The sequence below is a fragment of the Lagopus muta genome, chromosome 2 (assembly GCF_023343835.1).
Source record: "Lagopus muta isolate bLagMut1 chromosome 2, bLagMut1 primary, whole genome shotgun sequence".
Lineage (NCBI taxonomy): Eukaryota > Metazoa > Chordata > Aves > Galliformes > Phasianidae > Lagopus > Lagopus muta.
In genome coordinates, this window is record NC_064434.1 from 68,337,964 (window position 1) to 68,364,327 (window position 26,364).

The 26,364-nt window shown below is 37.0% G+C and overlaps 1 protein-coding gene across 21 annotated transcripts in view; it reads left to right on the forward strand.

The window, feature by feature from the left end:
- Positions 1–26,364, forward strand: part of AFDN (afadin, adherens junction formation factor) — a 112,888-nt gene that overhangs the window by 80,872 nt on the left and 5,652 nt on the right. For 6 of the 21 annotated variants that reach the window (XM_048934976.1, XM_048934979.1, XM_048934982.1 and 3 more), the window contains 10 exons: positions 9,972–10,037; positions 10,195–10,268; positions 11,238–11,356; positions 12,354–12,548; positions 12,850–12,941; positions 13,353–13,541; positions 16,175–17,197; positions 18,996–19,031; positions 22,736–22,870; positions 24,345–24,858. In XM_048934976.1, coding sequence (XP_048790933.1) covers positions 9,972–10,037; positions 10,195–10,268; positions 11,238–11,356; positions 12,354–12,548; positions 12,850–12,941; positions 13,353–13,541; positions 16,175–17,197; positions 18,996–19,031; positions 22,736–22,870; positions 24,345–24,858 — 2,443 coding nt within the window. Of the gene's footprint in view, positions 1–9,971; positions 10,038–10,194; positions 10,269–11,237; positions 11,357–12,353; positions 12,549–12,849; positions 12,942–13,352; positions 13,542–16,174; positions 17,198–18,995; positions 19,032–22,735; positions 22,871–24,344; positions 24,859–26,364 lie in introns of those variants that run through there. The other 15 variants (XM_048934988.1, XM_048934992.1, XM_048934989.1 and 12 more) reach the window with 10 other exon arrangements.

Here is a 26,364-nt window from a genome sequence, read left to right on the forward strand (position 1 = left end):
TCTATATATAGACACTTGATAGCAAAATGTGGAAGTTACAGTGTACATAGTCTTTTCTCAGAATTACTCTAGCAGACTTCGTTCAATTATGGCTTTCTAATAACTTAGAAAATATACTTTAAATACATGTTATTACAGTATTTACTTTTAAATGTCATACTTCTGTCAGTGAAAAAGACTCTTAAGAAGCTAAATTCTATGCTGAAATTTTCCTATGCAAACAATGCTCTAACTTGGGGTAGAAATTTAGAACGTTAACAATACTTGACAGTATATCTACTGATATCGAATTAAGCTTTATCCACCTGAAAATGCAGTACAAATTTATATGAAAGACTGTATGGTATTTTTCCTGTTGTAAATTTTCCTTATCTGTAGACCTATCACTTGGAAAAAGTGTACATGTGCATATGTATATGTGCATATGTATCTCTGTGCACGTGTGTGTGTATATGTATTCATTTTTCTTCATTTTTTTTCCTCCCCAAAAAATGGATCACACATTATGTGCTGCCCTAATTTTATCCACAGACCTAATTAAGCTGAGGCATTTGTTCAGAGTTGCCTCAACAGGGAAGAGTGTCACGGAATGTGCAATACAACTTCTCAGTTGGCAGAAGACTCTAAACAGCCCTTAGTGTGTCACTGTTCAGTGTGTTTAGAGCGAGCATGCTGTAAAAAGTTAACCCTTAATTTGGGCACTGAAGCTCAAGCAAAATAAAAATGTTTTCATGAGTTTTAAGTTGCAGCATTCATTAAAGAAAAACACTGTTAAGATGGTCTATTTTGTAAAACTTTCATAGGCTGTTAGGAATGTAGCGTATAAAGCGTTTTCTGTTTACCTACTGCTTACTGTCTGTTTCATTTAGAGCTATGAGAAAAGAATAGTTAGGATTAACTGTTGCGTACTTTAATTCAGTCTCAGAACATGACTTTAGGCCAATTGCTTTTGCTTAGTTGCTTTGGTTTTTGGAAGCCCTCAATTTCCAGAGATGTCATGTGTTGAAAATTAATTATCTTCTGTGCTAGACAGAAATATATACAGCTGTTTGTGCCTGCGTGCCTTTATCCGTTTGCCTTATTAGGGATTCTGAGTGCTGTAATTTGATTTAAAGAAAAAAAAAGTCTGCATCTATGCAAGACTACAATCATGTATATTCTAGTACTGCTGTCTCAGGAAGTCCATTACACAGCATCTGTGGTTCTTTGTCGTTTTGTATCCTAGAAGAAGCAAGCTTTAGGAAGATAAAAGGTATTTTCACTTACTGGCTTTGTACCTGAGTCGAACTTCATTGCAAATGTTCTTTAATGTAACAACAACAAAAATGAGCCCTTGACTAGAAACCCTTATTCCAGTAAAGAAAATAACAAAACTCTTCAGTCCTTTCTTTTTAATCCTTTGAGGCTATTTGTAAATAGAGCATGTAGGTATGTGGGATGGGATGTAAAGTTTCTAGGCTATGTTGGATGCCTCAGAGTCCAGTTTATACAGGTTGCAAGCTAGCTTTTCTCTGAATTACAAGTCATTTCTTTTGTCTGTTTTCCTTCCTTGTGCTTTTTAAAGCTGCAACTGGCTTGTTCTTAGACGTTAAATGCATGATATTTCTTTGCCTGCAAATTATGTTGATTGTTCCTGTCTGAATCTCTGCTGCCTGTTTTGTTTAATTGGAGATATTTTCTCTGCTTCTGACTGTACTTTGTCAAACACTGAAAATGTTTGGTATTTTCCCCCCACCACAGAGGAGAATTTAAGCGGAGAAAAGAGACGTTTACATATGTGGAGCATGGGTCAATTCTAAGATTCTTTCTAAGCCAGAGTACTCATAGCAGCTGTGGCCACAACTAGCTTTACATAGAGCAAGCTGTTTCACCTCATTTTTCTACAGCAGTCTATGAAGTGTTTTGCCTAATGATGACAGATATCCAAAGTCTCTAAATAGTTTGGGTTTTTTTTTTCCCAATCTTCATGTCCAAAGAAGCTTGCAAATGCTGCAGGCAAGCCAGTAGCTACAGAGCTTGATCTCTGGACTGACAGCAGTGAACTCTGGACTGACAGTTCAGTGAATCGTAGGCATGCTGCAGGTAAATATACTTGTTCTCATCCAGATGCAAATTACAAAATGCATACAGCTTTAGGGAAAATGAATGCTTGGGGTGGAGAAGCATTCAGAAACTTTTCCTTTTTGCCTCTTAGAGAGCACATTTGTTAATTTGCTGCAGAGTTTAGTAAATTTATATTCTTCATTAATGCTTCTAAACTTGGATATTTCATTGCTTCTGGACTAGTTACTTGCCAGGGAGGTTAGACTGAACCTTGATTCTGTTGCATAAACTTAAGTGCAAGTTTACATAGAAGATCTTCGTAAGTTTTTGTAAACATCCTTAGAGTCTGGAATCAGAAAATTAGCCCTGATAAAAATCAGTACAATCTGCTCTGGGTGTAGGCAGATAAAAGATTTTGGGGCCGATAGCTGATAGCAGGCCTGATAGCTAGATTACAGTCATGGAGCAGATCATTTATGCAAAATTCAGTCAGGTCTCAGGAAGTACTTTAAAAATAAGAAAAAATGTTTCCGTGAGCAGAAAGAAAATGTGTTTTTATGTAGTCTTGATATTTGAAGCCACTTGCTTTGATTCTTTCTTTAAAAATGGTCAAACTTTATTATTATTATTTTTTTTAATGGAGTCAGTCAAACTATAATTGGAGAATAAAGATTCTTCCACTTCCGGATTCCTATTCATATTACAAACTATGTGAAGTTTGCAATCATTTAAATATTCATGTATTTAAGACAAATCAGTATTGAAAGGAAGACTTCATTGCAATTCTTGTAAAGAAAATTATATTCTAATACACATAACATTAAAAAAAAAAAACACAAAAAACAAAAAACACCTGTTGTTGAAATGTATTTTTGTCTTTAATGAAATTCAACTCTGCCAATTTTTATGGGAAACAGTTCATAATATTGGAGTGTGATAAACAAGGCACGTGAAGCTAAACAGGTCTGGGCAAATGGTAGTTTAGAACAAGTAATGACAAGATCCTACTGTCAACTGTTTGAAGAATTACCGGTTTGGTTAGGCATAGTACCTGTAAGTGTGCTTTACAGATGCATAATTTTTCCTTAGTTATTTAATATTGCAATTTTCCTGTCCTTTTAGCAACTGAATAAGTATTTTTGTCATAGATTTCATGTTTTTACTTTAATTGCAGGTATTAAAATAACTGAGTTACCGACAAATCTACAGCATGAACATTCCTAACTTACTGGAATGTGCAGCTCATTGTGGTGTTCCACCATGTTCCATAGTGCTTCCTTGTGGAGCACTGTGAAGATGGCAGCAGCTTAACTGCTGAGGGGTTATCACCAGCCAGCAGACAGGCCTTCATTCCTACTCTAGTACCTTTAGCCTGGGGTATCAGTGGGACAGCTTAGTGACTATGGGCCCTAGGTCCCTGCATGGCATGGGTGCTTGGCTTTGGACCTAGCCATGTGTTGATGCTCAGTCGAAGGAGCTGTCTGTTGTCTCCACTGTCAAATTGCAGCTGCTTATCCTGGCAAATGCAACATGAGGAGGAGGTGGGGGTGGAAAATTTTGTCTGCTTTCAGTGCTTCCGTGGTGACTGAATAACCAGTTTGGGGACTGGGTACGGTGTTGCCATTAGGAAGGCCTTATCTGATCTTACTGTTCTTTCAGCTCCTACTTCATATGCTAGTTGTGCTGTCTGGCATGTTCCAGTTGTACGGCTGTTGATGTGGCCAGTTAAATGAATTTAAATGTTGCAGGAGTTGTTTACGGATTACTCTTCTTCTACATTAATATAGAAGAAAAACCAATAAACATACATTTGTCGTATATGTAACAACATGCATTTTACATACCTTTGTAATTAAACAGAAATAGATGTTTCTCAAATAAGATTTTTTTTAATTGACCATACTGACCTGGTCCCACTCAGCAGAAAGTCTCTCTGAATTCACAGGACCCAGATGCTGGGATGTCTGAATTTTAATATTTGCTGAGATAGTTCAAGTTGCAGCTGGTTAGCTCTGCTCTGGTTGTATGATAGCTATTACTATTTTTTGTCTCATACTAGTAAGCAAAATAACCTGTAGGTACTGGCTCATCACGTGCTTTTCTGATCTAATTTAATGCTTTGGTGTTGAATTACAGTATTTATGTATTTTATACCGTTCAGAAATTAAATTATCATATTTCAGTGTCTATTTCATATGTCCAATTGTATGTAGGATCTACCTAGTGATTTAAGAATGTCCTTTGTCAAGTCAACTAAAAATCAGTAGAAAGAAAAGTCTCTCTTGTTGGAAGTAACTTTTTCTTCTGTACATTTTACACATCTGAATGTGGTTGAGCATTCAGAGAGCATTAACCATGCTTACACTAAAGTAAGCCTCATTAGTACTACTTCCATAATTTGAAGTTTTCATTTAATTTCATATGAAGAGCTAGATTTGCATAAACTGTGCAACCTATGACCAGTTCTGATATGAAATGCCCAGCAATCTGTTGGCCAGTTTGGTGCTAAACATAAAACTTTGCTTTATTTCCTTGCTCTTATTTAACTCTGTATCATCAGGTTGTAATTTCTAGGTCTATATTGTAGAATGTTTCTAAATGTGCTTTTGTTCTGTGATAAGAACTTTTTGAATGCACAGCTACAGCAAGTTAGTCTCTTCTAGAAGCTTGTCTGTCTTTTTTTCTTCTGTCCCACCGTACAGATGCAATATGAACAGCCATTAGGGAAACAGAACTTCTGGTGACTTTTAATTGAAGAATTTACTGATAGCATTTAATACCTCAGCTTCTTTCTTATGGCTTCTTTCTTATTCTCTTGATTTGTACTTTTTGTATTCTTGCTCTGTTTTTTGGAGGAGGATGTGTTATTTATTTACTTTTTACATTTTAGTCTGGTCACTTAAACAAATATTTTCCCATACGTTCTTTTCTTCATTTATATTTAGGATTAAGACCTCTACCATTCTGAGCAGACTTCTGCTTGCAGATGTATCCTGTGTTTGCCTTTACCTCCCAAGCAGGATTAGAAGATCTATTAAAATGCTTTCTAAATGCGAGAGGATGTTCATTATTGTCATGGAATTCCTGCTGCAATACTCTTAGTAGATTTAAGCACATGCCAAACTTGCAAATGCAGTATGTTAACATCCTTCAACTCATGCTGCTTTAAAGCATTACATTGCTTCTTAAGATAATGTAAGATGATTTAAAAACAAACACATGAAGCACCTAAATACAGGTGATAAGTCTATTGCAAATACATTGGCTTCAGGTTGCTGGACCTAATTGTTTTTCTGTTTCTGACTTGAGCTGGCTGTGCATACCTGGCTTAATGATGTGTAAACCCAGGCATGGATAAGATTATCTTCCAGGAGTCTTCTGAGGTTTTTGTCCAGAGCTAATTAAGCTTCATGAAATAAATAAAATGGGGACATTTTTATCCCATTGTGTAATTACATCAGTGAGGGTGTATTGATTATTTTTTTAACATGATACATTTTCTTCCATTCTAGATGCTCTGTTCATCTCCATCACTTGCTAAAATTAGGATAGTTTGTTTGGATGTGTTGGGTTATTTTTGTTTGTTGTTGTTGTTGAGGAGCAGAATCTATGTGCTGTGGCAAAATTGGGAAGTGTCTTTTGTACGCACTTGCCATGTGGGCTTTGAAAACTTAAAATTAGGATGATTTCAAACATTTGTAACATGTTTTTTCTTCTGTTTAGTTTGCTTCTCTCTGTGGGAACCTGCATAACTACATGCATATGTGTTGGGTTTTGTTCTTGGTGTAACCCCCTTTGTTTTGGAAGTCCATTTTCACTTTTGCTTCTAGAATTTACTGAATTAGTAAAACCATCAGGAAAAAACTTTATGCTCATTATGTTTGTACTTTCCCCAATCATTTAACTTCTCTAACATTGTGTTCTACTGTTCAAACTTACAGTTCTATAGGTACACATGAATTTGATATTCAGGATAGGAGAAAATAGAGCTGGAAATGACGTATACTCTATCACTGTTATTGGTATCTGTCATAGTTTTGTTTTTTGGGGCATAATTTTAATTGTGCTGACCTTCATGTTCCTTTAAAAGCAAAACAGATTTATAAGCAGTCTACAAAGAAACGTGTTCATTTGCAATGTCAGTAAGTGATAGGAGAGAAATTCATATGGTGCAGGTGAAAATTTCACTTTGGCATTCTTGTCTTAACTACATCTTAACATCATTTTTGTGTCCTCAGTAACTGTACATTTCCTTCTAACAGTCTCCTGAAAGGAGCACAAATAAGTCTATCTCAACAAAAATGAAAAATGTTTACTTAAGTTGCTTCAAAGCGTAGGGTAAAAGGCACAGGAAGGTAGGTTAAATTTAATGATACTCAGTAAGAGGTCTTTACAAGTGTAAGGGAAGATCATGAGCATCATGTTAGAAACATGCTAAATGTGTGTAATGTACACAGGAAAGAGAGTTATCCTAGTATGTGAATAGATGTGGTAGTTGATAAAAGATGTTTTATATAATCTGAATTGAGATGTATGATCATGTTCTATGCTTTTAAATTTCATTAGCTTTGTGTTAAGAAAAATGAGTTGGAGCTAACACATCTGCACATAACTTCTCTTAAAAGAACACAAAAAAGATTGACAAACTGTGTAGGCTCAATAAAACTACCTCCAAAAAGAAAGAATATTGAACAAAATGTCAGCTCTTCTGGATTGTCATGAAGAATCACTGCAAAGTTTAGAGTGCAAGAACAGTTAGAGCAGAAATCCATCTAATCTGGTATGTTCCAGCTGTGGCTAATGGGAATTTAGCCAAAATGCATAACAACATGTAAGACAGTTCCTCCTATTTTCTAGCTTTCTGTAATTCCAGAATTTCTCTAGTATGTCTTACATCTGTATCACTTTTCTGATAGCTCCTGGAAGACCTTACCCTGAATCCTTGGTGTCTACAGCAGTCTATTTCTTTGCGGTTTCCCAACTGAATTATGAAATCCTGTGGCAAAAAGTCAATGGCATGAATAAGGAAGCTTTGTATTTTGTCTGAACAGAGAAATGATATCCCATCTGTGCCATTCATAATTCCATAGACCTTCCCTTCCTCTCACGTTTGTTCCTCAAGAGGAGGAGTCCGTGTCTATTGTTTGGTTCTCTCAAGGAAGTTGCTCCGTGTTTCTGATCACCCTTGTTTTCCTCTGAGCTTCAGTTCTGTTGCCTTTTTGTAAGAGATTATATGGACTTCCAAATGTAAGCCCTCTAGCTTTGAGGTGACCATGGTATTTTCTGGTTTGTTCTTTTCTAATAGTTCTGTTGGCTCCCAGGTGTTTGAACTGGTAAATGAAGAACACTGTGAAAACAGTAATTAAGGAGATTGATCTTGAGCAGCAGTTGAAGCCTGTGTAAAAACTACAATATGGGTATTTGTTCAATTGTTAAAAAAAAAATGTTTATTACTGTTTGCAATCCAGTACAGATATCATGGGCTTAAACAGGTTTCTACTTCATTTAAGGTGCGCACTCATAATCGAGGATAAGAAGGGTGGCAAATACAGATACAGTACGTCTGATATAATTAATGATTAGCAAAGTCACAATCCCAACTTGTTTGGATTAACCTGTATGCTGCTTCAAGTAGCAAATGCTTACTTTTCTCACTTAATTTGACTGCATTATGCGGTTTTTTGTCTGATTCATTAAACCTTATGAGGTGAGATTCTCACTAACAGCTTTGGAAGTTAGAGCTGAATAAAGCAGCACCACTCCTGGGTCCCAAGACTTCTGATTAGTCTTGGTTAGTCTGGCCTCCAAGGAAATGTTGCTTCATCTCTGAAATTACAGTGCATGGGAGTAAAGGAGTAGGCGGGTGACTCTTGCTGGTGACTCCTTAACCTGTTTGGATCTAAGGGAGCTTACCTTTAGATATCTTAGTGGTTGGTGGCATAGGAAAGAGACAGTCATCTTAATCTGCAGTTCCCAACTAAGAGAAGTGGTAACTCTTCTGGGCTGCTTCTGACAAAGATCAAAGCATTACTTCACATTTTGACTAGTAAAAGTATGTTTTTCCCTATTCCTGCTCCAGTTCTTAATCACTTCACTGTTCTCCAACTCTTAGCTTTACTTACCTGGTTTCTGTTTCTATATGACAAATTTAGTTACATTATTGGTTGCCCCAGTGAGCAGTATATTCATTTAGGTCTTCTCTAATTATTTCCACGTAAAAAGCAAAAGCTTCGTATCCTTTGTTAAACTAGTTATTAATATACCAGGACAACTTTTTTCTTATCTCATGAAAATTTAAATTTAAGAATTCCTAGTAAGAGATCTTGTTGCATACTTTTTGGAAGTCTAGGTGTACCATCACCTGAATCATCCTCCCTCATCTGCTTCATGGTTGTCTTGGGGAAGAAGATTTCTGGTTTTCATTGAATTTATCTATCTTCTGACTCGTACATCTGATTCTTTGGGTATAAGTTAAATATATATGTATATTCTGCTGTTATTTGGATGTTTCTATAGTGTCCTTTTTTAGTAAGTAAATTTCTTAAAAAAAATTACCTTCATATTCCTCCCAGACTCAGAAAGTATCCTTTCTTTAGTTATTTACTACAGGTTTATTTTTTTCTTTTCTTTTCTTTTTTTCTTTTAAAGCAATTGTTATGAGAAATGAGGACATGCTGAATGCCAGTCTTTAATCACAGGGCTCAGAGTAATTCCTATTTAATTCCTATTCTGTGGCTGTTGAGTAAATATTTGGAGTTAACTCAAGGTTTAATAAAAAAATTAGATCATTCATCTCTCAGACAACTTTAATATTTGTTTCTCAAAAAATCTGCACTTTTTGTTCTACTTGATCATAATGATGATGGAAGTGATGAATCCTTTTGCTCATGAAAGGGAAGCTGGAAAAGTAGGAGAGCGGGGAAGTTGCATTTTCAGTATGAAAACAGTTTGGGGTGTTATTCCAGAAAACAATGTTACATTAAAAATTGTTCAATTGAAAACCTCATGAATAGTTCAAGTGTGTCTTGAGTGATGTGCAAATGAATTTAATTGGCATGCTTTGCTATCGTATGTAATGAAATGATTGTGGTACATTGTAAGTGACAGTTTAAGGGTTTGTGATACTAATGTAGACTTCTCTGTGGTGTCATAAATTTGAGTACGTGGTGATGCAACAGCATGGTTTGAATAGATGCTCGTGTTCTCATGCCTCGGACCCATTGGTTGTCTAGCAACATGTTTAGTGTTAACAGTCCTTTTAAAATTTAGTGGCATACTTCTAGGCAGCTGTTTTATGAACAAAATTGCATGGTTCTGCAGTGGGCTTAAATGTTGACTTGGATAGTTCTAAAATTCTTACTAGTTACAATGTCTACTTGTTTATCCTAAAAGCAAAAGCACTGTTTGCTCTTTTTCCTGGGTCATTTACAGTCCTAATAAATGTAAGAAGTGTTTCTGTTCCTTTTTGTCACATATGCTCAAAGCAGAATAGGCAATCTGCACTTTAACTTGTGTGGTTTGGGCATCAGCAAGGGTAACAGGGCAGTCTTTTGGAACAGAGTATACAGGTATACTTTAAAAATTGTGTTGAGAAGTGTGTCTCATCAGAAGATGATTAAAACAAACTCCTAAGATAAAAGGTTTAGTTGATACACTTTCTTTTTTATTTTTAAAGCTTGTATTAAGATCAAATACTGTGTACTTCATGCAGTGTTTTCAGGTTCAAGAAGCCTAATTTTAAAGCTTACTTTTGATTTTAAGTGAGCTTAACTTTCTTCCATGTTACTGTTTTTTGTTTGTTTTGTTTTTTTTTTTTCCAGGCTGGGAAATAAAAAATGAGAATTCAGAGGTTTATCTAGAGATGTGAAATTTTGAATAAAATTGGAGGAATGCAAAACTGAAATAAATTGATGTTTCTTTCTCTGTAGGGTGCTGGTCAAGACAAACTTGGAATATATGTCAAGTCTGTTGTGAAAGGAGGTGCTGCAGATGTGGTTAGTAATATTTTTAAATATAAGAAGTTCAAGAATGGAAAGGTCATTTGGAAATACTTTTAAATCCTTTGTTTACTGATTTGCATGAGTAATTGTTAGCATTTACATTAAGTTAGCATTGGTGAATGAATTTTTTTTTTTCTGGATATGTAATTAGGATGGTCGTCTGGCAGCAGGGGATCAGCTGCTCAGTGTGGATGGTCGAAGCTTGGTGGGGCTGTCCCAGGAAAGGTATGGAATGCTCTCTCTTGCTGTCTTCATGTGGAAAAAAAAAATACTAGACTAATATGAGGGGTGCTCCAAAAGTAATGCTTCTTATTTTATTGCATTGGCCAAGAGCATCCAACAGTCGGATGTTGGTGGTATGACAGTAGTATCACCAATGTTCCGTTATATGTTGTTGCTGTGCAACAGATGGCAGCTGAGGAGAAGTCTGACCAAATGACATCTGAAGTGTGTATGAAGCAAAGGGGTGTCATTAAGTTTCTCTGTGCAGAAAAAAATTTCTTCCATTGACATTCATTAATGCTTGCTGAATGTTTCTGGAGATTGAAAAGTGGATGTGAGCACAGTGAGGCATCACAGCGGCTGTGAAGCAATAGATCACCTCTGCTGGTGCAGATTTTTACAAGTACATCATGGTGCAGATTTTTACTGGCAAACATTTTTTCACTGGCAAACATTCATAGTTAATGGTGGTGACTGTTGAAAAATAGTGTTTTATAGCTGTGAATGTGCTTTGTCTAATGGTGATGTTGTGATGTTTATATCTGTTGTAATTTCCATGGAAATAAATAGTAGGCATTACTTTCAGAGCAATCTACTGCACAAAGTCTTAGACTCATTTTTTTGCACATTGGGTTTTTACTTTCTCTGTAGGACATACGGTGCTGCATACTGGGGCTCTCATTTTTAGCAAACTGTTCTTACTCTAATTCTTAAATATTTTGGCTTCCAACTTATACTTGCAGAAACCCTTGCATGCATTTGTCTATTTAGTAAATTTATCATCTGTTTTTTTTTTAATATTTTTTTCATAACGATTTTAAGTATTAGTCAGAAACAGTGTTTTGTCATACAAAAGGTTACTAGAAAAATATGAGAAAGGTTACTAGAAAATGAGTCATACAAAAGTATAATAAGGAGAACTAAGAAGTATTGGGCTTGATTTTATTTAATTTGCTTTGATATCTGTTGCAGGGCAGCAGAACTTATGACAAGGACAGGTTCTGTAGTAACACTGGAAGTAGCAAAACAAGGAGCAATATACCATGGTCTGGCAACCCTGCTAAATCAGCCATCTCCAATGATGCAAAGAGGTAAAAAAAAAAAAAAAAAAAAAAAAAAAAAAAGAGCTAGCATTGATGACAGTAACATTTTTGTAGGATTTAGAGTACAGAAAATACAACAATTAATAATAATTTGCCAAATTTTACCAAAACATTAAATCAAAAAATAAAACTAATTGCATAGAAAGGAAACATTTATTTTATTGTGAAAAGACAAACTGACTTTTAAATAGTACTTAAAATTATATTTGTCTAATGTATAATAAATGTTTTGCATTTGTTCTTTAAAAAAAAAAAAAGTATTGAAGTACAGTTGTGGTTTTGAAATAATTTTTAATTATGAAATATGATGAATACAAACACTATTACAATTTCAATAGCTTTTCCATCCCTTTCATAAAGGCTTCTGTCTTCATGGGATTTGTAAGCAGAGAGCGTAATGTAATTACTAAGAGAGAAAAATAAAACCAGAAACCCCTGGAACATGTTTTGCAATACATTTTTATTGTGCTTTTAAACTAGAAATAGCAGAGTGTTTATCTCGTAATTTCTAGTCAGATCTTAAGAAGTTCTTCAATACTTTTATCGTTGAACTTCATAGAGCCAAAATTCAAGTCTTACACAGAATAATTTTATAAAGGAAGCCCTTTTCTATATATAGGATATAGAAAAGAAGGGGTTAAAAGAATAAATCCCTATTATCACGATTTACAACACCATTCCAGATGCCATATGCCTCTGAGTCTCCAAGAGACTTTTTAGTAAGGCACATTTGGCTTTTCCAAACGTCGTATCTTTTCAAAAGCTATTTTGAAGCAAGGATTCTTTTTTGAATTAAACGAATCCTCTGCAGTTGATAAGAAAGAGGAAGTGTGTTTCCAAAGAAGTAACAGTTTTAAAATTTATCAGTTGCTATGCCAGAAACTCAATTTTTGTTCTAAATGCAAACTTACTCCTGTTCAAAAAAGAACACTCTAGACAGCAGTTAATATAAGTGAAGGGGGAAAATATATATCGAGTGTTACAGTTTCTGACCGCCGTGGCTCAGGTAAACCCCGACCAAAGAGTGAAGGTTTTGAGCTGTATAACAACTCCACGCAAAATGGGTCACCCGAGAGCCCTCAGCTGCCATGGACGGAGTACAGTGAACCAAAGAAGCTGCCAGGAGATGACAGATTAATGAAGAACAGAGCCGATCATCGCTCCAGCCCCAACGTAGCAAGTAAGTCAGATTATTCTTCTCGTAGAGGTAGATGTCTCTTTCACTGACTTTAAGGGCTGTTCAATTCCAAAGGGGAGGGGAAGGGTTATTTGATTAAAAAGAAAACAGAATTAAAAAAAAAAAAAAAAAGCAGGATTAAGTTTAAGTTTGAATAATGATGTAGTTGTAACGTTTGGAGCAAGCCTCTTGTTAGAATTATTCAAAGCAAAAATCATACTTATGTTGTGAATACTATTATTATATTAAGTTATGTAAATTAATATTAACAGGCATGTAAACGCTTCCTTTAACTTTCCAACAGATCAGCCTCCAAGCCCTGGGGGAAAGAATGCTTATGCATCTGGAACTACCACCAAAATAACCTCAGTCTCGACTGGAAATCTTTGTACAGAGGTCAGAAGTGGCAAAAAAATGCTGGCTAGTAAATTTTCCTTAGCTATCAATGGATCAGTGTGCTTGAATCAAAGCAGTATCTCAAGTATTTGTACATAATGCTGGTGCTAGTGACTGAGTGGTGTTTTTACTTCCAATGGTTTAATGAAAGATTAAGACAACTCTGTGTGATTTTATTACTTTTTGTTCATAAGCTGCAATTTCTTTGGCTTGTACAATACTGCATACTTGTTTTCAGACCGTAAAGATATTAGTCCTAACCACAGCTTATATTTGAAAACCTCTATTCCAGACAAATAATATTCTCACAAGGCAAAACAAAACATTTAAGAAACACATGGTTGGAAAAACATTCTTTACAGATCTGTGTGATTAGAAAATTCTATCTTACGTTCATTCTATTTTTTTCAGGAACAAACTCTGCCTCCACGACCTGAAGCTTATCCTATCCCAACTCAGACCTATACCAGAGAATATTTCACATTCCCAGCTTCAAAATCCCAGGATCGAATGGGTCCAACTCAGAGTCAGTGGCCAAATTATGAAGAGAAACCACAGATCCAGGCAGAGAGTAATCATTCAATCAATACTACAATGCAGGTCAAAAACTTTTTTTTTTTTTTTTTTCCTAAGTATAAGAGGGAGATGGGGGGGAAAGTAGATGAAACTTTCACTCACAGTTTGCTGGAGGTATTTTTGTGGAACAGTCAGTCCTCTATGATCTCTGAACTGCTGAATATTGGTTAAACCATAGCACAGATGAGGGGGATAACTGTACTTCTGGCTTGCAATCAGGAACCCTACTTTTTTTTTTGTTTTGTTTTTGGCTATAGAATTTTTGTTAGCAAGTTATGCAGACCTGGGATGTTTTATGTCCTCTTTACTCAGAACAAAGGGGAATAGATGGTAATAGGGTTTATCTTGTAAAATGTTTTGTAGTTTTCTGTAAGTAAACGAAATGATTCACTCCTCTAAGAGGGTTTATGTGGAAAAAATCTCTTTGCCTGCAGGGTGCATCATTTAAGTGACAGTGAAGTATTAAAAATGAAATAACACAGTATTTTGAAAACTATCCAAGGCCTTTGAAGAAACACATTCCTTTCTCTCATTAAAAAAAAAAAAAAGGAAAAGAAAAGAAAAAAAAACCCAAAAACTCACGCCCTTAAGACTACTTTTTTTTTTTTTTTTTTTTTTTTTTACTTCCATTGGTAACTTCCCTGCTGTCAGAATGCAAATGCTTCTTGATCTGAAATGAATTTGCCTTCATAAAGTAGAAAGGTAGTGTTGTTCCACTAAATGAGGACTTTTCATTTCCTATGTGGATTTTAGTAATCTTGGGAGTCGAAATCCAGTCACTGCATCTTTTTTTTTTCTTTTTTTTTCTCTAATCCACCAGAGGCAGCTTCATCACTCAAAAACTAAAAGAGGAAAAAATTATTTCTTTTGTTGTTTGGTTGGGAGTTTTTTTGTTAGTTTCATTAAGGTTCAGTATGCTTTACTTTCTGAAAAGCACTGTCATCTAAGTTAATTTACACCATGTCATAGAAAATAACTAGGGATTGATACATTGAGTAATCCCACATATATTAGCAGATAGGGAGAAAAGTTACTTGAATAACAGCTTAGTTCACTGAGTGTATGTATTTATTTCAGTACCAGAGGTATCAGATTATAATTATTCCTCCAGTAAAGAAAATAGATGCTATACCCAAAGTAGGATTTTGAAAGGTAATTTTGAAGGAGCAGATTATGAGTTAATGTAACTTTGTCATGTAACTATGGAAATATTTTGCTGAATTCCTTTGCTTAACTTCTTCGTATTTCATTAATTCATCTCACCTAATCTGAGCTGTGTAGTTAACGTTTGGCTGTCTGTGTAGCTGCTGTGGTAGGGGGAGGCTAGTATTTCCGTTTCTCCTAATGGGATGAACTGCCATCTGGATGTGCACCTCTCCCCTGCTTAGGGCAAGCTTAAGTGAGTAGCTTAGACAGGGCAGTTAAAACTGGTAAGATGAACCCCATCTGTTAAAGTTGTTGACGATACAAAATTTGAGTTACAGTCTTAAGGATTAAAATGTTGGAGCATTTTCATAAAACCAACAACTAGAAGCTTTAGCACCCTACAAGCACTGAAAGTGTAGACATACTTTTCCCCACCATGCAGTACTTCACGTTGAAAAGGGAGGAAAATAGAGTTCAATAAATAAAGATATAAATAAGTCTTTACAGCTTTTCACTTATGTGAAATGCCTGTTTTCTGCTCCAAATGTATTAGCAAACTGTTTGGTTAGGTGCATCTTTACAGCAAATCTAACACAAATAACTGTGTGTTCAGATCTGCTGGACTAATAGAGCATAAAAATTACACTTGTTCATCTCAAAGAAGGCATTCTTTTGAGGTTACAGCTAAGGTCATTGATGGAGGAAGAAGAAAAGGAGTTTGCTTTGTTAGTCTTTCAGTTGTTGATAATTGGTACATTATGTGTTCAGTGCTTACTATTTCCTATCATTCAAAGCATGAATTTTTGCTGCTAGAAAACAATTAACAGATTAGATAACCCTAATTTAGGGCCTAGTATTCCTTTCCTGAAGATTGTATAGCACAGTGGTACCTCACGCTTGAATACAAAGTGACCTGGTGTTTGACGCGTTAAGTCCGTGCTCCAAAAACAGGTGGAACTAGATAGGACTTTCCATATTCCATACCCATGAATGACTGTCATAATGAGAGCTTCCAGCTGAGTCATCTCTCTTATTAACAGGGGAGGATGGGCAGAGGCTCCCACATCTTTTCCTCAGCAGTCTTTCTGTTTGCCTTCCTAATAGGAAAACCCTTTGTCAAGCCAGCTGAAGCCTGAATGGCAGAGCTGGTGTGCTTGTGCTGCTGGTCCAAGCTACCAGCTGGGGCTCTTGTGCTCCTATGGTAGGAGCTCTGTGAGCTGGGGAGGCTCAGCTTAAGCTCTATTTCATCGTCTTCCTTTCTCCCAGTCCAGGTTTCCAGGCATTTCAGAGGTTGTAAAATCTCCTATTGCTTGAATGATTTAAAATGACTGGGAAGAATATTTTTTGTTGATTTTAAGAAACTTACTTGTCATGGAAATGCTGAACTTCTCTAAAAGTGATTACCTTCAGTAATAAGAATGTGGTCTGTGAGCCATTTAGGCTTTTAATATTTCAAATATGTTTTAATGGAGGTGGACTATGAAATAGATGCTTTGTTTTATTTTTTCCAGCGTGTGGCTCGATCCCAGGAAGAACTCCGAGATAAAGTTTTCCAGCCAGAGAGGAATCGCTTGGAGGTTGTTATCCGGAAGGATATAGAGTTCATTGATCGGAAGTCAGACAGCGATCAGTGGATGAATTCATCTGTGGATTCTAGCACATCTAGCCAAGAGCACCTGAACCATACATCCAAACCAGTTTCACCTGGTTCTTGCTTAACTAAAAGTGGACCTGGCCGTTGGAAGACTCCAGCTACAAGCCAGCCGACTCCAGTGGCGATTTCCCAGCCCATCAGAACAGATCTGCCTCCTCCGCCGCCACCTCCTCCAGTTCATTATGCAGCTGAATTTGAGGAACCACAAATGGATTTGCCTCTGCCTCCCCCTCCTCCACCAAACCAAGTAGGAGCACAAGCATCTTCTCAGGTGGCTGCTGCTGAGCGTAAAAAACGAGAAGAGCACCAGAGGTGGTATGAAAAGGAAAAGGCACGTTTGGAAGAAGAACGAGAAAGGAAACGCCGTGAGCAAGAGAGAAAACTGGGCCAAATGCGTTCGCAGCCACTAATTCCTCCCCAGCCTGTGGTTCCTCCTGTTTCCCTTCAACAAGTGAAACCAGAAAAAACTGCAACTTTCCAGAGGTCTCAAGAAACAGTCATTCGAGAGTTGCAGCCACAACAGCAGCCTCGGACTATTGAGCGGAGAGATCTGCAGTACATTACTATCAGCAAGGAAGAATTGTCCTCTAGTGACAGCCTCTCTCCAGACCCCTGGAAGCGAGATGCCAAGGAGAAACTGGAGAAGCAGCAGCAGATGCACATTGTGGACATGCTGAGTAAAGAGATTCAGGATCTTCAGAACAAGCCTGATCGTACAGCTGAAGAGAATGACCGCCTCCGCAAACTCATGCTAGAGTGGCAGTTCCAAAAACGACTTCAGGAATCAAAGCAAAAGGATGAAGATGATGATGAAGAAGAGGATGATGATGTGGATACTATGCTAATCATGCAGCGACTGGAGGCAGAAAGAAGAGCAAGGGTAAAATGGGATAATCCTTTCTAGACAAAAGCGTAGTTATTGTGTGTCTTGGATTTGTCTGAGTATTTTGATCTCCTAATAGGGTAAAGAAGAACGGAGCTGTCTTGACTGTCTTTAATTTTTAAAATTGCTGTAGGAGCTTTTGCTTGCTTACAGTGGCTTCAGCAGTTAAACAATGAATTATGAAGGTGTTGTAGCTACCTATTAAAGAATGTAAGTTGGCAGTCAAATTCACTTTTCTTGTTGCGGCTGCAAAAATTCCCTGTATACAAAGGGATTTAGCCACATAGCTGGACGAGGATTAGAAAGTTAAACACTGGAGAGAATTTGCTTACAGGAACTCAAGCAAAAATATTTGAAATCATGAAAATTTGTAGCAGAATCAGAAACAAAAAAATGTTTTTTCCTTTTTTTTCAAATATTTTTACCTATAAGAGTTCTCACTTTACAGTCTTGGAACTGAAATGGACACTGAATACATGATGTTACCAGGGAACAGAGTTTCCACCATGTTGGTCCACTCCAATCAGAGTCTGGGGCGTGAGGCAGATGTTACCTCTGCATTTACCACCACCTCTATGATGACACTAACAGTGCTGGGTGGAAGCATTAGTCTGAGCCATGTCATTTCGTGTGTTGTAGTAACACCGCCCAGGGCTCCAGCTTGCAGATTTTGCATGGTGTACAGTTATATCAGCATCGGACGGAGTTTGCTTACCTTAGCTTCACTACTGTAAAAGATCATAATATATGTACTAAGATAATGTAGCTGGATAGTCTGATAAAGGTTTTATCACTCCACTGCTAGTTGCTGTCTCTCAGACTCTCTTGAATCTCTTGTTGCTGGGAAACAATTCACGTAGGAGAATTTTTCTTCTCTGAATAGCACTGATACCAAAGTTACATACCAATAACTATGCTTTCACAGGCTTAAAAACTATCTCTGTAATTCGCTGTCTCCTGTTTATCTTGAAAAGCTGACTTAATTCTGTGATAAGCAGTTTCTACTTGTTGATAAATGTTTGCACGTGTATTTTGGCATTCAGAAATTGCTATCCGCTTGACTAATATTTGAGTTCAGGATTGTTTTGGCTGCTTGATTCTCTAAACTTGCTCTCCTCGTGTTTGCTGCAGTCTGCATTGCTTTCCTTTTTTCTTGTGGCTAACTTTATTACTGTTTAAAACAATAGATACCTCAAGCTTGGAAACTGAAGAAAGGATAAATATAACTTTGGCAGAATGGTTGTGTTAAAGCTCAGCACAGCTAACATGTAATTTGTAGCACTAAGGCAGTTACCTCTAGGCATAAAAATCCATATAAAACTGCCGTTTTCACAGAAGTCTTTAACATTTTACTGTAGCAAAACTAAAAAAGCCATGTGTCATTAATGAAAAGCCAATTGCATTGCATAGCGTTTTATCAGTCGTCTTTGCAAGTGCTGGATTTCTAATACTGTTTGTGCATGAAGTTCTTCCAGCATAACAGCTGTTTTGAGCAGAATTGATGTTTGCATTTGAGTTACATTTCACTGTCTGTACTATAAGAGATGCAATAAACAGCATCTGTAGAGAAAAACTGAGCTTTTGAATGAGTTTAAACAGTACTGATTAAAAAAAAAAAAAAGGATGATCTGCTTGTTTCCTTGTCTGTATTTCAGGAGTTTGTGGAGTTCAGTTTGTCTTTCTAAAACATCTGACTTAACAAATAAAAGAAAATGCTTTTGAAATAGAATAAGCCTAACCTATCTTTGTTTTCACTGTGCATCTTTCTTTTTTTCCCCTTTCTTACTACCTGCAGCAGACTGCTGTGCCAGCAATCTCTGTTCTAGACTTGGTATGTTTGTTTCTTTCTCCTTAATATCTTTCATGTTTCAATTTCTGATGTTAATAATAATTGTCTCCTGTGCTTTGGATGATGATTTGCCATCTTTGGGTGTTCAAAAATCATTTTGATACAATAAACAGTAAGTTAACTATAAGCATGTATTTGAATGTTTCCAGATGTGGTGACTCCTTCCCCTGTGTTTCTCTCCTTTTAGATGTTGTGTTCTGCCTGCAGGCTTGATTTGTTTGTTGTAGCAGCAGTCTGATATAAAATAGTGTACTTGGTGTTTTGTCACTGTTTCTGATGTCTTACAAAGCAGTTTGAGTGATCAAACCGTGATGTAAGATTTCTTCCTTTCTCCCCCCCCTTCTCCCCTTCTTGTTTTAGAAGAGTTCTAGCAGTGCCATTCCCTTCTGACTTGAAGTAAATTGTTCTGAGAGCCTAATAATACAGAATATTTAAATTCTGTTGATAACTAACATGCATAGCTTTCTAGGATTTAACACAGAGTTTAGCCACATGCTGAAATCTGCTCTTACACATGTAGAGTTTTCCCATTGAAATAAAAATGGACTGTAAACTCAGGAAGTAATTCTGAACTAATGTTTCCAAGTAGGTCACATAAATGTGTGATTACTAAGTTACTATATTTTATTTTCCTAAATTTCAAGTTTCAGATGGTTAATGCTATTGTCTGTTGTCTAAAACATGGCAGGCTTTCAACATGAGGCATTAACTGCTAAGACTTCAGTTAATTCTGTATTTTAGTGCTCTCATTGGGAATGAGTACATGGGGTGGGGGGAGAAATAGTTTTCTCTCACCTTTAAAGTATTCTGTGTCATTAGTATGCGAGTTTGAAAGAAGGTTAATGCGTGCAAGTCCTGTGAGTATCATGAATTTGTGTTGCTGGAAAAGAACTGTAAGCTTCGCTGTTCAAAATATGGATTTGGATATTTCTTCACTTCTTGATTTAAAAAACAAAACACAGGCTTTTAAAATTCATATTCAAGTAACGTATACTTACAAGTGCATCTGAAATACTCAGTTATGTGTTTGTGTGGTCCATCGGGTCTGAGCAGTTGACAGCAGAGAAAGAAGTGAAGCGTGTAAGCTTATTGAAGTAATTGACAAGTGGAGTTTTCAGATGCAGCATCTAGCAATATTTTTACTTATTACTACTTCTGTTTATTTAGTTGTTTTGCCAGTGCCTTGATCTGTGGAGCTGTGATTAGGTAGATAAGGTTCTTGAGCAGGCAGGCTATAAGCTCCTGGACTGTTCTGCTATAGAAGGCTGTGAATTCAGACAGTATCAGCAACCTTAAAAATGAGTTAGGCAGATTCACGGATCTTGCATCTGTGAGTAGCTAATGAAAGGATTACACAAAAAGATCCATCCCTCGTGCAGTGCTGAATGCTGGGGAAATACTGGAGGAATGGCCCACAGAAATGGCAGCCCTCCTTGCCATTGTCAGGCACAGGACACTGCACCAGATGGGTTGATGGCCTGAACTAACAGAGGGTTTATTTGTCAGAAGTAAGTCGGTATAAATGTAAGGCTCGTCAGGAACTTTATTTAAAGCATTCTGAGCAGTGCATGGAGGAATGAGTTTTATCTGGGATCTGAGGCTTCCTCCAAGCATGCCAATCCCACGCCTATCTTCGCATTTCTGATACTGCAGAATTCTCTCTACTTCTCTCTCCCTATTATCTTCCTCTGACTGTTAGCTGAGGGCCGTGTAAGGATCTTGAAAATCTGGTAGTTCCATGTGAATTGCATAATGTTGTATGCAACCACAAACACACGTCTTCACGTGCTCTGGCATGCCTTGCCATCCTGGTGCTCCCTGCCATCCTCTGAAAGCCCCAGAGTAGAAACTAGTTTCTACTGCATTCAAGAAATGAAGTATCCCTCAGTAATAGCTACTGTATTCCTGTTTGTGCTTCCTTTATTATTTCTAGCCTTTGTCCTAGGTGTTATGTTAGAATAGGCTTTGATTTGAATGGGTTGTCTTCCACAGTTACTATGGTTTGTATATTGACATAAATCCCTGTATGGCACCTAGTTTTCCCTTAGTTATGATCTCAAACAAATAAAACAATACTAGCTTCCCTTTGTTATTGAGCACAAAGGTATTCATGCAGTCATCTGGAATCACTAATTACTGTGTTTAGACCTTTACCCTAAATGTGACTGGGACAAAGTCAAAGAATTCCATATTTTTTTCTTTGCAGTTTTTTGCCTTTTTTTTTTTTTTTTAAGAGGAAATTACTTCCCTTCCATTAACTCTTCTGAATTAGTAGTTGTCTTTCATTTTGACAACCATCTCCTCTGCTAAAACAATGTCTTATTAATAAACAAGACAGACAAGGTCTTAATGGAAGTAGGTGGTAGATTAATTACTTTCTTCCTTACTCTACAGTGTATACCGAGCTTCATCTTTTTGTAACAGTGAGTTAGGAATTACAGAGCTTACAAATAAGGCAAATTTACTCAGAGGTAGCATCGCCAAGTACACGTTTGCCAAACTCCTCCCCAAATGAAATGTAAAATAAGAAAGAACAGAGTTTTGTAGACTTGATCAAAAAACTGGTTAGAAAACCTTGGGCCAGTATCTGATAGACTGCATATATATACAGTCTGTATAAAACACATTTCCTCTAAAATAGCAGAGACTGCAGGAGACAAACTACACACATTTATGTGGAAGTTGTTATCGAAAAATCTTGTTAGAACTAAATTTTGCTTACTTTCATCATTGCTTTGCTCTTTAAGAGCCATTCTATACAAGTGAAGCTGGGTTGAGGAACAAATCCAGAAGTAGAGAAACACCAGTGTTAAGTACAGCTTGTAGTGAAGTATGCCAGTCAGAGACAGGATCTTATGGAAAAGCATCGCTTTCAAACATGTCACAGTAAAAAGCAAAGCAGGATGTAAGTCTAAGTACTTTCTATTTGTGAATGTTGTTATGTCAATGAATACTCCTATCCAACAAGAGCACATCATCCTCTTAGCTTCAGAAAACTGGGCAAAGTTTGGGATTTTGCTCATTTTTCTTACATGTTCAGTGTTTATCATAAACACGTATGAAGCAGTGTTGTCTCTTGGACATTAGTTGTTCTTGTGAGCAAAGATTTCTTTGCCTCACTCTGTTGTTTTTTTTTCAAAACACATCTGTTGCAGATACAGTGGGAGGTTTTAATTATCTCCTGAGACTATTTGCAGACTTGCTGAATGAGCCTGTTACTTTAAATGGATTGACCCTTTGACTAATGAGTCGTGATTTTTCGGTGCTTAAATACTAATCCCAAATGAAAAACCCATTGGCTGCTAGGGCTGTGGACTGTTGGTTCCAAGTATTTAATTTCACTTTGTTTGGCCTGTGAGACTTCAGATATCGCTGAAGCAGTCTGGAGCATGTGTCACCTCAGCCTTCTGCTAGGGGTTCGTTATGACTGCTTAAAATGTCTCTCTGCTTGTTTATAAGTGTGTAGTTCTGTGTATCTCTTGTTTTTCCAGCTTTTATTCTTAACAGGGACTTTAGGGAGAACAACATCAGAGTGCACTCTTCACTGGTGAAAGCAGTGTTGTTAATCTGTAGTACAGCACTTTCTAAGGAATTGTTTTTAGATACAAATGATCAGTTTATAGTTGTTGTTTTTTTTAACTCCTACCTATGTGAGTGATGAAAAATTAAAGGTGTGTCTCTGTTAGTTACAGGATGAAGAACGCAGACGGCAGCAACAGTTGGAAGAAATGCGCAAGCGAGAAGCAGAAGACAGGGCCAGGCAGGAGGAGGAACGCCGACAGCAAGAGGAGGAGCGGACCAGAAGAGAGGCAGAAGAAAAGGTTATGGTCTTCTGAGGGCAGCAGGAGTTCTTAGTTCTTACAGGCCTCTCCTCTTTAGTAGCAGCTCAGTTTTAGGTCATCAAGGGTTAAATGCACCAAATTTAAGATAAAGGTCATGGCCTATGGCTTAATTTTACCAATATTTAAAAAAAAGAAAAAGAAAAGCAAATTTGCCATTTGTGATGGCTAGAAGCCGGTGGTATTGCAGAAGTAATAGAGTAGGCATTCCAGCTGAGGGTTTTTAGCAGTGACAAGGGCTTGTTTGCAGAGCCTTCTAGAAGAGTTAAGGCTAAAACCTATTGCATCTCCTGGTTTTCTCAACAATAAGTTATTCTGGTTTCTGACAGTGATGCGGTGCTACCAAATTATGTGTATCATGCACTTGAAAGATTTTCACTGACAGAACTGGACAGAAGGGCTTTTGCATCTACCAACTAGGAGGTCGTTACCATCTGACCAGCATGATAGCTTTAGAGACAAGTATAAGGAAATGAATATCTTGTCTTTGTTCTAGATAAATAAGATCAGATTTATTTGTTTATTTAGAGTATCAGACTCGGTGCTGAGCAGCTTAAGTGGATATTTTTAAACATAAATGAAGAACAAAAGGAATGTTCAAAATGTCACATAGTCCCAGCACAAGTTGCAGTGTGTTTAGACAAAATATTTTTTTGTAATGTGTAGTTTCCAAATACACATCTTCACGTGTTACCAAGCTACAGAGTAAATTATGAAAAAAAGAAATGCATTAATTTACAGTGTGGCTTAGACAAGAGCTGAACAAAATTAAATGCTATCAAGTTTAAAAACAATACAAACCTTTAAAACTGGAAAATACAGGCATGTTTCATGTATTTTTCAGTGGTAAATAGCCTTGTGTGTCATAGGCATAATTTTTTAGAAAGGTGCTTTTTATAAATGCTTTTATAAAAAGCATCATTTGATGTTAGTTTTTAAAAGGTTCTTTGTAATTGGATTTTTATGTGAAAGTAGTTTTCCTGCTGTTCATACTTGAAGCTTTGTTAGGAGTCGTGTATTCCAAGGCTCTGTTGTTCAATAAGCCTGCAGTAGGATTATAAAGTTCCATTTTTAAGACGGTAGTTAATTTTAGTTATTTTCTCTCCCACAGATTCTTTACAGCTTTAGTGAATATACCCATTATTAACTGCAGTTACATTTTCAGCAATAAATACAGGAGTTGCCCTTACTTCACATAGGAAGTTAGTTGCTTTGTGATTTACACTGCCTCTAGTAAACATGGAAATAACAGCAATGCTGTGTTACAGGGAGAAGGCCTTTTTTTCATAGTCGTAAATAATCTTAGTATGAGTTCATGTAGAAGCGTTGCTTGTTGCCAAAAAAGGAGACAAAAAAAAAAAAAAAAGATGTTTGTAGCTCTGATGGAAACTCAAAGCTCCTAGATTGAAATGTCTGTCATACTGACCACTGCGTTTTTTTTCCTCTGGACTTACAGAGGCGACAGGAAGAGGAGTATTATAATCGCCTAGAGGCTGAAAGGCGCAGGCAGCACGATGAAGCAGAACGAAGATTGCTGGAACCAGACGAGCCTGGTCTGTACAGACCTCCACTTCCACGGGAATATGAACTCCCATCCCCAACCCCTTCATCTAACGCTCCTCCTCCCCCACCTCAGCGAAACACCTCTTACCTCAAAACACAGGTCCTCTCCCCTGACACGATTTATACTGCCAAGTTTGTTGCATACAATGATGATGAGGAGGAGGAGGATTCCAATCTAGCAGGTCAGGATAAGTACTCCAGCACAAGAAAATCTTATGGTGACTTTCCTCCTGCCACCCTTAAACCACAGCAGCCCTCCCGCCAACCTCGCCCAGTTTCAGATGGCCTCTTTCTTTCCAACTCATTCCAGTCATCTCCAGTCAATGCCAACAGTACTGCTGCCAAAAAAAGCCAGCCCCCGCCCCCACCAAACAAACCGAGTTTCATCCATGCCAGCAGCTCTAAAGGTAGACACCGTGAAATCGATCTTCTCCACGGATCTGTCCTCGTGTTTTCAACTCTGATGCTGTAGATCAAATCACTTCCTTTGTGATTTTTTTTTCACTTAATCACTATTTTCACTATGGTGATCTAACTTAAATCCTAATATTAATGTGAATCTTCCCATTTTTAATTGTTTTGATCTCTCAAATTTCTTTATTCCTTACCCCAACTCTTCAAAAGTAAAAATTCATCTTTCACACAATGAATTCAAATTTATTTTAACTGTTACTCAACCAATTCAAAGTACTGTTGGTTTTGGCTCTCACTCTGTATCTTTCAGTGATTTGTTTTGTATGACCATTAGTTATTCAGGGCATCTGGAAGTGTGTCTTTCTTGAACACAGGAATCTTCTCTTATTGGGTTCATGAAAAGAGCTATTGTCTGCTTTTGGTTTTGGTACCAGGGTTCTCTCTCTTAATAACATGTGCAAATGGCTTTAAAATGACTTTTCTAGGTATAGCTCTTAAATTTAAGAGCACCAAGAGCTATACAGAACGTGTAGTAAGTTGAATTCATTCAGCACCATTTTTGTACTTCTGCTTTGTACGGTGCAGTTTTCTTGTAAACAGGGACAAAATATCTAAATTTCATCTGTGCACCCTGTGCCTTGCTCTTTCCCTGCTCCTTTCCACACCCTTCTATTTTTGTGCCTCCTCATCTTGTTTCTCTTATAACTCCAAGTGGACAACCATAACGGAGTTAAATTTCAAGTAGAGTTCTAGTTGCTAGTAACTTCAGAGCCATATTTTATCTGCAGAGTACTAGTTTAGTTACACTCATGAATTTAACAGTGATTCAGTATGAAGTTTCATGCTGATTTTTTTGAACCTGCTTCAAAGGAAAAATCTTACTTACTTTACTCTTTGAATATGCAAGTATGCATGAATCCTACTCTGTGTGCAGTTTATGAATGTGGGAGTTTCATCTTTAAATAGCAGCATCTGACAGCATCTCCCCTACATTTGTACTCTTGTGTATTCTTCTGAAGGGAGTGGTAGCCATGATGTTCTCCTAGTTTGATCTTTTTCCCACTGTTAGAATTCAGTGGATGTCTTGATAACCAATTCAGCATATGAAATCATACTTCCAGAATGGAAAGCAATAAGTCACCTGAGAAAACAAGGGAAGGTGTCTATGCTGGCTTCTACCTGAGCAGACAGCTTGTTGACTAGATTGAAGTCTCAGTCTCAGTGAAATGTGAAAGTCTGGCATATCTTTGTTCCCCTTCCTGGTCACCTGATCACTATGGAAAAATACTAAATTTCTTTAAACAGAGGTATGATGTTTTCTGGTCATAATGAGCGTAGTAGCCACAGATCAGGTACCATTTATCAGAAGCACTTCTATCTCAGTTACAGTCATGTAGTAATACAATTTAGAGAATGTAGGAAACTGTACAGATGCACAGTACTCAGTGCTTCTTGCCTGTATCCTTTTCAGCTGAGGCTCAAATAGTTTTCCAGCAAAA